Raw genomic sequence first — 12,516 nt, 5'->3', positions numbered from 1 at the left:
TTTGGCTGTTTATGTGAAGCCCCAGGTACTTGTAGCTCATCATCACTTCCACATCCTCCTTTTGAATGGTGACTGGTTTCAGAGGCTTCTTGGCATGCTTGCAAGTCCACCACCAGCTCTTTTTTCTTGCTGATGTTGAGTTGCAGGTTGTTGTCCCTGCACCACAAGACAAAGTACTCTGACTCATCTCCATTATTAATGTAGCCTATGATGGAGGGATCATCTGAAAGTGTTGTAGTGTTGGTCACTCATGCTCTCGATCATTTATTCACTTTTTTAGGGATCGGTAGCACCTATTATAATCATGCTGTCCAGGGGCAGGAAAAGGGTCTGATCTAATATCTCAGATTTCTTCAGCCAGACCATTAGTTTTGTACTCTTTTTCTTTCTTGTTTCAATGGCAGGTGGCACTATTGTTTTGCTTATTATAATGTTCATAAGTGTGGCTCAGCTCCGAGTCAGCCTCAGAGTCTTCTGTAATTTCTTTAATTGAAGTAGAAAATTGTTTTTAAGATCCTCACCAAAATATCTATTATCAAACAAATTCCTCCCACAGTTTCTTTATTAGCCCAGTAACCTACATTTTATGAAATTCTGTTAAACATTTGAAACAGAGCCACACTTACAGTAGACAAGCTAACGAATGTACAAATAAAGGGGTGTTTTGATTGTTTATGCTGTTCTTGGTTATCTTGAGATAAAGAAGATAAAAGAAATTACTACAAGATCCAGTTTTCGTTTTATTTTATTATTGCAAGCAACAGCATTTGATCTACTCTTCCTCTTCTGGGCATTTGTAATAGATAGAATAAATGAAAAAAAACAAAACAAGGTAACACAGGTCGATTGAATTAGTTCTTTGTTTCTCTTGGCTTGTTAATTCTGCCAGTGAAGATCTCTGTTGTTTTTAGCACAGTCATATGAAAAAGTTTGGGAACCCCTCTTAATTCTTTGGAGTTTTGTTTATCATTGGCTGAGCTTTCAAAGTAGCAACTTACTTTAAATATACGACATGCCTTATGGAAACAGTAGGATTTCAGTAGTGACATAAAGTTTATTGGGTTAACAGAAAATATGCAATATGCATCATAACAAAATTAGACAGGTGCATATATTTGTGCACCCCAACAGAGATATGACATCAATACTTAGTTGAGCCTCCTTTTGTAAATCTAACAGCCTCTAGACGCCTCCTATAGCCTGTGATGAGTGTCTGGATTCTGGATGGAGGTATTTTTGACCATTCTTCCATACAAAATCTCTCCAGTTCAGTTCAATTTGATGGCTCCCAAGCATGGACAGCCTGCTTCAAATCATCCCATAGATTTTCGATGATATTCAAGTCAGGGGACTGTGACGGCCATTCCAGAACATTGTACTTCTCTCCCTACATGAATGTCTTTGTAGATTTTGAACTGTGTTTTGGGTCATTGTCTTGTTGGAATATCCAACCCCACCGTAGCTTCAACTTTGTGACTGATGCTTGAACATTATCCTGAAGAATTTGTTGATATTGGGTTGAATTCATCCGGCCCTCCACTTTAACAAGGACCCCAGTCCCTGAACTAGCCACACAGCTCTAGAGCATGATGGAACCTCCACCAAATTTGACAGTAGGTAGCAGGTGTTTTCTTGAAATGCGCTGTTCTTCGTCTGCAATGCAAAGCGCTTTTTGTTCTGACCAAATAACTCAATTTTTGTCTCATCAGTCCAAAGCACTTTGCTCCAAAATGAATCTGGCTTGTCTAAATGAGCATTTGCATACAACAAGCGACTCTATTTGTGGTGTGAGTACAGAAAGGTCTTCTTTCTCATCACCCTGCCATACAGATGTTCTTTGTGCAAATTGTGCTGAATTGTAGAACGATGTACAGATACACCATCTGCAGCGAGATGTTCTTGCAGGTCTTTGGAGGTGATCTGTGATCTGCACATATGCCGCTCCTGTATTTTTCTTGGCCTACCAGACCTGCTGGGTTAAACAGCAACTGTGCCTGTGGCCTTCCATTTCCTGATTCCATTCCTTACAGTTGAAACTGACAGTTTAAACCTCTGAGATTGCTTTTTGTAGCCTTCCCCTAAACCATGAGACTGAACAATCTTTGTTTTCAGATCTTTTGAGAGTTGCTTTGAGGATCCCATGCTGTCTGTCACTCTTCAGAGGAGAGTCAAAGGGAAGCACAACCTGCAGTTCACCACCTAGACACACCTCTGTCTATGAAGTTCAAGGCTTAATGAGCTAATCCAACCAATTTGGTGCTGCAAGTAATCAGTATTGAGCAGTGACAGGCATTCAAATCAGCAACATTACAAGGGGACCCAAATTTTTGCACAGCCAGTTTTTCACATTTGATTTAATTTCATACAACTAAATACTGCTTCACTAAAATGTTCGGAAAATACCCCAGTACTCAAATGTTCCTAGGAAATGAAAGACATACCACTGTTATCTTTTTTGTTAAAAGTAAATTATTATGCAGGCTGAGGGGGTTCCCAAACGTTTTCATATGACTGTACATAACACCATAGTTTTGTAGTACTTTGAAGATAATATCATAGAAAGAAATGCAAAAAATTGATGCAATTCTGTTAATTGCAAATTCTGTAAACATGTCTTATTGCAGTATTATAAATGCATGTCTTTATTTATGAGGATATCTCAGACCTTAGAAATGGTTTCATTGTAAACATATTAAATACATCAAGTAATCCAGTGGTCTCAAACTCCAGTCTTGGAGGGCTGCAGTGGCTGCAGGTTTTCATTCAAACCCTTTTCTTAATTAGTGACCTGTTTTTGCTGCTTATGTACGTCATTTGAATTCATTTTCATTGACTTGCTCTTAAAGACTCAGACCCCTTAATTGCTTCTTTTTTCCTTAATTAGCAGTCAAACAATAATGAGATACAAAATGAGCCAAAACATAACCAGAAAATTGTGTTCATCATGTATAAAGAAAGATGAAGGTCTCAGGAATGTTGATCTGCTTAGGTCCCCCAAAACATGTTAACAGTACTCTTAGAAAAGAGAAAATCAACAATTTTGAAAAAGTCTGCTATTGCACAATGAGAGCAGAAACAAGCTGTGGAATTAAAGAACGGGTTTAATGAACAACAAGAATCAGCGCCTAATTAAGCAACTAGTTGGAGTTTCAAGGCCTTGCATTAGTTGGTCTTCTGTTCCCTCACTCATTTCACACTTCATTTCTGTTTGGGTAAAGAAAAGAAATGAAGCAATTCAGAGGAATGATGAAGAAATTCAGGGGAACAAAATCTTAAAAAAGAAGTCAATTAAAATGACAAGAAAAAGAATTAATTAGCAGCAAAAGCAGGTAACTAATTAAGAATGAAAACCTACAGCCACTGAGGCCCTCCAGTACCGCAGTTTGAGACCACTGAAGTAATCTATAGCAATAAAAATATGAAAAGCAAACATTAATGTACATCAATAAGGGGTAATGCTCATTGTACTTAAGCCCTGAGATGCTATAGCTGGTGGCACTGTGGTTGGCATCACTTCGTCACTGCCCTCAAGTTTTGGCTTTTTTATTTCAACCCGGTCTGGTTCTGTGTGGAGTTTGCAGTTTGCCTTTTGTCAGTTATTCCTGTTTTTCTCATACATTCCACGGAGACCTCCACAGATGTGCTCCATTGATGAGCCAATCAAATTGCACACTTCTCATAACGTTTAGCTGCCTTTGCATTACACAGCAATCATTTTACATTTAACACCCGTGTTATTTTCTTTAAATTCTTTGCCTTCCCTGTTAGATCTGAGTACATATTATGCATGGAATTGGGGTTTTGGAACTCAAGGGATATGATTTTCACAACCATTTCTTGCCTTATGCATTATTTAAAAAGCTGAACTTTAACAATGGTTTATCACAATTTTTTTTTTATGAGTTGAGTGTCCATGGAGTTTGCATGTTCTCCCCGTGTCTGCATGGGTTTCCTCCGGTTGCTCCGGTTTCCTCCCACACTCCAAAGACATGCAGGTTAGGTGCATTGGCGATTCTAAATTATCCCTATTGTGTGCTTGGTGTGTAGGTGTGTGTGAGTGTGTGTGCCCTGCAGTGGGCTGGCACCCTGCCCGGGGTTTGTTTCCTGCCTTACACCCTGTGTTGGCTTGGATTAGCTCCAGCAGACCCCCGTGACCCTGTAGTTTGGATGTAGCGGGTTGGATAATGGATGGATGAGTTGAGTGTCACTGTTTTTTAGCAATCACGTCAGCCATTCCCATGACAATCCTTCTCAGGGTAACTCAGGAGTGTGTGACTTGTGATCTTAACCGGAGTGCTGGTATTAAGGTTGACACATTCTGTTCTGGAGCATGTGATTTTAGGATTCCTAGGTGGTTGGTGTTGCTTTACTCTGAACTCTCTATTCCTGGTGGGAGCTGGCCGAGCACAGATCTAAACAGAGCCGGAACAAACAAAAAATATTTGGGACACCAGCTGGGTAGTCCTGTTTAATTCCCTGCTTTTCTTCTATAAACTTAAACAAGCAATAGTTAACATAACCCCACAGGGTACAAAACAGAAAAGAAAATTCAGCTTTTAACTTTAGCCGTAGCAACAAATAGAGGTCTTCTGTCTGGAACCGGTCACAAAAATACAACTCAGTGGAGGCAGCCGGGCTTTTTATGACAGGAGGACCAGAAGAGGCAGAGCTAGTATCCTTCATTGAGAGGATTCTAGAAGCTGTGGGGTAAAAAAGAAGACACAGTTAGTGAAAGCACCCCCTCTCGCCCTGGTAGGTTACCTTCTACCTCAAATGAGCCCACAAGGAGATCCTCGGGTGTGCATGAGTGACACTGGTTATGAAGAACTATTTTTTGGGTTTTCAAAGCTTCAATGTTTTGTTTGACCCTTTAGTGTCTGTGTTTTCAAGTTATAACCAGATTGTACAACCTGTTACCAGGGGATGAAATATGAGGATAGATTACAAGAGCTGGGTCTTTTCAGTTTAAGCAAAAGAAGCTAAACAAGTGACATAATAGAAGTGTTTAAAATTATGAAGGGTATTAGTCCAGTGGATCGAGAATGTGACTTTAAATGAGTTCACCAAAAACATGGGGTCTCTGTTGGAAACTTGTTAAGAGTAAATTTCGCACAAACATTAGGAAGTTTTTTTTTACACAGAGAACCACAGACATTTGGAATAAGTGACCAAGTAGTGTGGTAGACAGTAAGACTTTATGGACTTTCAAAACTCGACTTGATGTTTTTTTGGAAGAAACAAGTGGATAGGACTGGCGAGCTTTGTAGGGCTGAATGGCCTGTTCTCGTCTAGATTGTTCTAACGTTCTAAAAACCCTTGCCTGTTTTTTCAACAACACATCATCTCCCATTCCTGTTCATTTAAAAAATCTCTGCTATTGTGCTCTGAGTCAGTACAGCCTAGTCATCTACATCTTTCTCAAGGCCATTTTAAGGTGTACCCTCTTATAAAACATCTGTACATTGTAGTTAAGCTTAGAGTTATGGGAGGACTACCGTAATTGGGAGAAATGGCAACTAGCGAGTCAGTATGTCTTGTAGTAGATATGTCTTGTAGTAGGAGTGTTGTGTAGTACTGCATGCCTGTGATGGGTGAGGTCCGTGGTACTAAGCAATTTAAAACTACACAAGTAATTCAAAGTGTGCAGGTGCCACTCTGACTTTGATGGAGGGGCTTTGCTGATCGCACATTCACATGCAGACGCGAGCAGGCCAGTCAAGTGATTCGTTTGGGCTTCTGAGTCGGTGATTGCAGTACCTGTGCCTGGCCACAGTTTAAAATGGAAGCCTGGGCAAGAGAAGAGAGAGAACAAAAAGAAGAGGAAACGGAAACCAGGGCCGCTTCAGCTGCTCCAACCCTGACAGGAACAGGCAGAGACACGAGTTTAGTACAGCACATGTTTATTTACACACGGGAAGCGTATCTCCTTCACTCTCCTCAACAGCACAGTACATCAAAGACCAAATACAGTCCATTCTTCTTCTTCTTCTTCTTCTTCTCCTTTTGTCGTCTGCCTTCACTCCTCCTTTTGGCAAGCTTCGTTCCTCTTCCTCCCGACTCTGGCTCCCCGAATGGAGTGAGGCAGCTCCTTTTAAGCAGACCCTGGGAGTGTTCCAGGTGGCTCATTAATTAGACCTGGAATCACTCCCAGGTGTGGTGAAAACCCCATGTAAGGCTCTACAGCTCCCCCTGGCAGCCCCCATGGAACCAAACAGGGCTGTGCCACGCTTTCATCTCCCAGTGTGCCCTGCGGGAATTCATGGTGCCACAGCTACCCAGGAGGGCTGCCCTCTAGCACCCCGGGGGAGATAATGCTTTGCAGATGCTCTCTCTCCCCAAGTCTTTTCAACCAGCTGGCATCCCAGCTGGGTAATGGCTGTAGCCGCCCGTCACAATACATATTTTTCTATACAAATGACTAAAATACAGAAATGCAATATTCACAGCTAATCAGCAGATCTAGTCAGGGTATACTCGACTAAAGCTGTGAATCTTCAGTCTGGACTTAAAAGCTGAATCTGCTCAGGCACATTATTGTAACTAAGAGCCGAGCCTCCCACTGTTATTTTATAGTATTATTCCTTGGAATCTTGAGATCTCAGTTTGCGCTCTGGTTTGTAAATAATGATAAGTTCAAATAAGTGAGCTGCAGCGGCATTTTGAATTAATTGAAAGCTGCATATAGAACAATTTAGACAACCAGTGAAAAATGCATTATAGTAGTCAATCCTACTAGAAATAAATGCATGAATTAATGTCTCAGTATCTTGCATATTTAGAAAACATCTTAATCTTCCAAAATTTTTAAGATGGGGGAAAAACATGTTTCGGATAGTTTTGCTACATGAGTTTTAAACGACAGACTAGTGTCAAAAATACCACCTACATTGCATACTGATTCAGTAAAACATTTAGTGATTCCCAGTAAATTAAAGAGTGACAGAATGCTGTTGCAGTCAGCATTATTCCCTCCAATGACTAACATTTCTTTTTTTCTGTATTCAGAGACCATTCGTTTTCATCCATCCACTCCTTTAATTCATCCAACCATCCATCCATTATCCAACCCGCTATATCCTAACTACAGGGTTACGGGGGTCTGCTGGAACCAATCCCAGCCAACACAGGGTGCAAGGCAGGAAACAAACCCCGGGCACGGCACCAGCACACCGCAGTCCTTTAATTCACTGACCCAATTAATTCAGGACAGCATTGGAGAAACATAATTTGATTTCATTTAAAATGCATATGAGTGAAAATGAATGCCTTGTTTTCTAATGATAGATCCCAATGGAAGCATGTAAGTGAAAGCAGTAAAGGTCCTAATACTGAGCTCTGTGGTACACCATATTTAACTTCTGAGTATAATGATGGAGTATTGTCAGCACATTTCAGTATGTACTGGAAAAATAAGAACTAAACCATGCAAGCACAGTGCCTGTGAGCCCAATTTAATAAGCCACTGTAATAAAACATAAATCCTTGATAAATCCTTGATATAAAATCCATGAATCTCATTTCTTTCAGTATGGGACCAAGGGACTCTTGGTTTCTAACTGGTCTCCTGGGAAAGCACATTTTATGTGTCCCTGCCAGTCCTGACCTGAGACAATATGCTGCTGTCCATCAGCTAAGAGGTGCTCAACTCTCTTTCAGTTTAATTTGACATTTAATTAGCATCCTGATGGAGAATTCCATGTTTCCACCAATGCCATCTCCATCTTTGCCTTTAAGCTGTACTGGCTCACCAGTCTAATGCCCTTAAGACACATCCAGGACATTTGCATGATTTACTGATCCACAGCATCTTCTACTGCTACCAGTGTGGTTCTCATTCTCTGTCATGTCTTGCATATGCCTTTGCTATACTGGTGATGCTCGGCTCCTTGCAGCCTCTTGCCAGATGGATACCCTTTCACACTCGGCTCTTACCCCTTTATCAGATCATCGGTAAAGTAAAAATATGCACTCAAAGCCTAAGAGTATAATAGCAGGGAAAACAACAGTAGGAGAATCTTCAGCTTTTTTGGAACCTAAATGGCCTTCAATGTTCACCTTTCTAAAAGAATGTCCGTAAGAACTCCACATGCCTTTTAACTGAAAAGATGAAAGGATTTTGGAAAATGCAATCTTAGTGTAAAAATAGAAAAAAATATATAAAAATCAGAAACTGTAGGCATTTAAAGCATGTGTTTAGAGCTGAGCTAAATTTTATATGGAACTATTTTATTTTAATCACCTCATTAAATAAAGTGTGGAGGGATGGACAAATCATTGAAAGTGCCCAAGTATTAAAACGCTCAATATAAAAGTGCTTTTTCCCCTGACATGACATAAACCGATACAGTTTAAAGAATTACGAGATCCTTTTTATATTATGAGAATATGATCAAGTAAATCCATTAAGTCATCGTTTTATTGAAATGAATTATGTTAAGTGACAGATTTAAGAACTTCCATTGCTGATAGCAGAGTAAAAACAAAAAAAAAAGGAGGGAAAGTGCAGTTGAATGTTTATATTGGGATAGGAAAATATTAAGTCATGTTAGCATTTTTTCCCATGTTAGACGATTTAACTGGTCAGATTTACACTTTCCTTTTCCCAGCTTGGATTAATCTCAAATTTTCAGTGATACAGTCTGATTGTTCCAGTCATTTATTATAGTTTTGCTGTATTTCAAGATTAAAAATAGCTTTACGGTTGAATGTAAATGATTAAGAAAAAATGCAAATCATAATTACCTTTTTAACTTGATATCGTGAGTACTCTCAGCAGGAATTTTAAACTAATTCATTAGGTTTATTTTATTGGACAGATCTATAGAAAGGTACTTTTAATGATATAAATTAAAGCGATGTTAAATATTAAAAAATATACGGTGCGAATTGGTGCGAATAGTAGAACTGTATTTATATGATAATACATTTCTTTGTAAATAGTGAATGCTGTTTGATGATTCAATATTATGTTTAGTGTTTTAATCGTATCTATATTACTAAACGAAGGTTGTATATATGCACGGATGCCAGAGACCAGAAGCAAGCCGTGCCAAAAGCACATGTGCACAGTGCCTTAGAGCCCCAGAGTCAAACCCAGTGGCTTCCCACAGTCAGTAGGTGGCACACAAACAACACAACACAACCTGTGAACAACACAACACACCGAAGGTTGTATATATGCATGGATGCCAGACGCCAGACGCCAGAAGCAAGCTGTGCCGAAAGCGCACGTTCACAGTGCCTCAGTGCCCCAGAGTCACTCCACTCCACAGTGCCAGCAGTCAGTGTTCTCCACTCCAAAGTGCCAGCAGCTACTCTACTACACAGTGCCAACAGTATTCCACTCCACAGTGCCAGTAGCTACTCCACTACAAAGTGCCAGCAGTCAGCGTGCTCTAACCCACTGTGCCAGCAGTCAGTGTGGCAGCTGTCAGTGTGGCTTATTTGAATCACATTAGGGTAGCTCAGTGTTAAAAGTAAGTTCAATTATGATTCCTAACATGAATTTTTCATTTCCAATTTACTTCATTTAAACTTTAAAACTTCATTTAAACCTTTGCACTCCAATAGTTTTTTTTACTTATGAGTGCAGCAACTCAAACAAATTTTGGACTTAAATGATATAACAATTAAATGTCAATGTCAAATAAATCAGTTAATTTTAGTACAAATATATTTATTTCATTAGATAAAAACTCTCCCACCCTCCATTATTTTACATCCCTCCAAAGATTGGAGGGAACAGAAAGTGATTGCCATTCTTGGATTTGCGATTCTTTAGAGAATCAGGGGTTTACTGGTGGTGCACTGATCCAAAGACGCTGGTTTGTTTCATGCTTTCGTCTGAATGTGTGACACTAGGAAACTCACTGAAGCTAAAGTTGTAAGGTGTCCTGATCTTTTAAGTCGGCTTGGATAATGTTGTCAGATATAAAATAACAGCAATAATGTTATATTTAAAATATACTGTATTTGGCTGCATAACATCCCTGTACTTCATCTGCCCAGCTCAAGAACACATCGCACTGCAGAGGATGGTGAAGGAAATACAGAATATTCCTGGCACCTAGCTGCCTTGCATTCAGGACATTTGCAACACTCGCTAATTTAGAAAAGACAAACGGGATTATTAAAGACTCTCAGTTGTTCTGTACAGCCACTTTTTTCCCATTCCTTACAGCTGGAAAATAGTAATGGATTACTATTTAAAAAATCACACCAGTAGATTCTTTGACATTTTCTACCCACAGGTGGTAAGATTATTGAATCACTACTCATAACTTCTACTCAATCATTCACTGGTCAAGAGTTCCCCTCATTTATTGCTTCTGTCTTTAATGCAAAAAGATCCATGCTATTGAAAAAAAGGCCTTGCAAGTTGATACAAACAATTGCTACAGGTGTCCCAACTTTTGTTGATTACTTATCAACCCTCTATCTGAATAAATGCAGTATTGGAACAAACTGTGTTGCTACATTCTCTGATGCATTATTTGGAGCATATTACATTGTATATTGCTATCATAATATCAAGAAAAAGGCAATTAACAAAGGATGAAAGACCATAATGCCTTAGCATTATGTTTAGCTCTGGGAAAACAAGCCAAAAACATTGAAAGTTTTTCATGTTATTAGAAAAGTAGAACAGTCTAGAGGAGAACAGACGATTCAGCCCGACAAAAAGCTCACCAGTCCTATCCACTTAATTCTTCTAAAAAGATATCAAGTCGAGTTTTGAAAGTCCCTAAACTCTTACTGTCTTCTTGGTAGCTTATTCCAGTGTCTGTAGTTCTCTGTGTAAAGAAAACCTTCCTAATGTTTGTGTGAAATGTACCCAATTTTCCAACTGTGTCCCAGTGTTCTTTTTAAACTCATTTTTAAGTTATCGTCTTGATCCACTGGACTAATTCCCTTCATAATTTTAAACACTTCAGTCAGGTCTCCTCCTAATATTCTTTTGCTTAAACTGTAAAGGCTCAGCTCTTTTCATCTTTCCTCATAACTCATCCCCTGTAGCCCTTGACTCAGCTTAGTTGCTCTTTTCTGGACCTTTTCTAGTGCTGCTATGTCCTTTATGTAGCCAGTTGACCAAAACTGCACACATTACTCCAGATGAGGCCTCACCAGCGTGTTACAAAGACTTGAGCAGAACCTCCTTGGACTTGTACTCCACACATCAAGGCACTTTATAACCTGACAGTCTGTTAGCCTTCTTAATGGCTTATTATTTGTAACAAACATGTAAATACCACCAACATAAATGCTGTAGGAAAGGTATGTCTCGTGCCCACTGCTGTAATAATGCAGATTTAGTACACGTCTTCCATGTGATATGTTTTGACAAGTCACCAACACACAGCCCAATGTTGCAATCGGGACACTCACACACGATGTTTAGAATGTGCAGTTGACCTAACATCAGGAGAAGCTGCAGAGTCCACACAGACTTCGACTGGACACAGGATTCCAGCTCATGATCCAGCAGCATTCACCACTATACCACCATACTGCCCATCTTATAAATCCCTGCTTTTGATTTAATTGAGGAAATGTAGTTACAAAAAACATAATACACAATCAGACACTCTTATTACCTTACCTTAAAAACCCATTCTGGCTAAGTCATAATCGAATCTCCTCAAACCTGTCAGAATGTGAAAGTTCCCCTTATTTCTTTTAAGACTGTTCTCTCTTCTTCTTTTAGAAACTACAGAAATGGGAAGCAAGAAGGAGCTGAAATCCATGCCGTTCATTACGTACCTATCAGGACTACTCTCTGCCCAGATGCTGACTGATGACCAGCTTATTTCTGGTGTAGAGATCAGGTGTGAAGAAAAGGGCCACTGCCCTGCAACTTGTCACCTCTGCAGAAGACAAGGCAAGGAACAGATCAGCCCTACGCCAGTTCTGCTGGAGATAAACCGGGTGGTGCCGCTTTACAACCTTATACAAGATAACGCTACAAAAGAGGTATGAAGCATTACTTTAAAAACTGTAAAACGTAAAAGATAACACTTTGAGAATATAATATGTTCTACATGTTTGCTATGATGAAAGTGTAACAGACATACTTAATCCTTTGCTATGAGCACTTTGGGTAGCTGATGATATCTCACTATGATATTTCAAGACTGAAGGACAGAAGAACCATGAGTGCCAGTTTTACCATTGAACTGACCCACCTTTTGATACCCTCACAATATACGGTGGATTGAGAAAGAATTCAGACCCCTTTACTTTCTGCATAGGTGGCATGGTGGCTCGGTGGTAGTGCTGCTGTGGAGCTGTGGTCCTCCCTGTGTGGAGTTTGCATATATTCTTCCTGTGTCTGCATGGGTTTCCTCCAAGTGCTTCAGTTTTCTCCCACAGTCCAAAGACATGCAGGATAGGTTGATTGGTGACAGTATATTGATCCTAGTGTGTGGCTGGAGTGGGCACCCTGCGACACGTTTATTCCTGTCTTGTGCCCTGGGCTTCAGCACCCCGTAGTCCCTAGTCTGGACTAAACGGGTTAGA

The 12,516-nt window shown here is 39.9% G+C and overlaps 1 protein-coding gene across 2 annotated transcripts in view; it reads left to right on the top strand.

Annotated features, from left to right (window-relative positions):
- LOC120535132 (astrotactin-2-like) overlaps positions 1 to 12,516 on the top strand; it is a 2,291,264-nt gene that overhangs the window by 1,776,328 nt on the left and 502,420 nt on the right. For both annotated transcript variants that reach the window (XM_039762741.1, XM_039762742.1), the window contains one exon: positions 11,705 to 11,970. In XM_039762741.1, coding sequence (XP_039618675.1) covers positions 11,705 to 11,970 — 266 coding nt within the window. The remainder of the gene's footprint in view (positions 1 to 11,704; positions 11,971 to 12,516) is intronic.

The sequence above is a fragment of the Polypterus senegalus genome, chromosome 9, assembly GCF_016835505.1.
Source record: "Polypterus senegalus isolate Bchr_013 chromosome 9, ASM1683550v1, whole genome shotgun sequence".
In the NCBI taxonomy this organism is placed as follows: domain Eukaryota; kingdom Metazoa; phylum Chordata; class Cladistia; order Polypteriformes; family Polypteridae; genus Polypterus; species Polypterus senegalus.
This window is presented reverse-complemented; position numbering and strand designations above follow the sequence as displayed.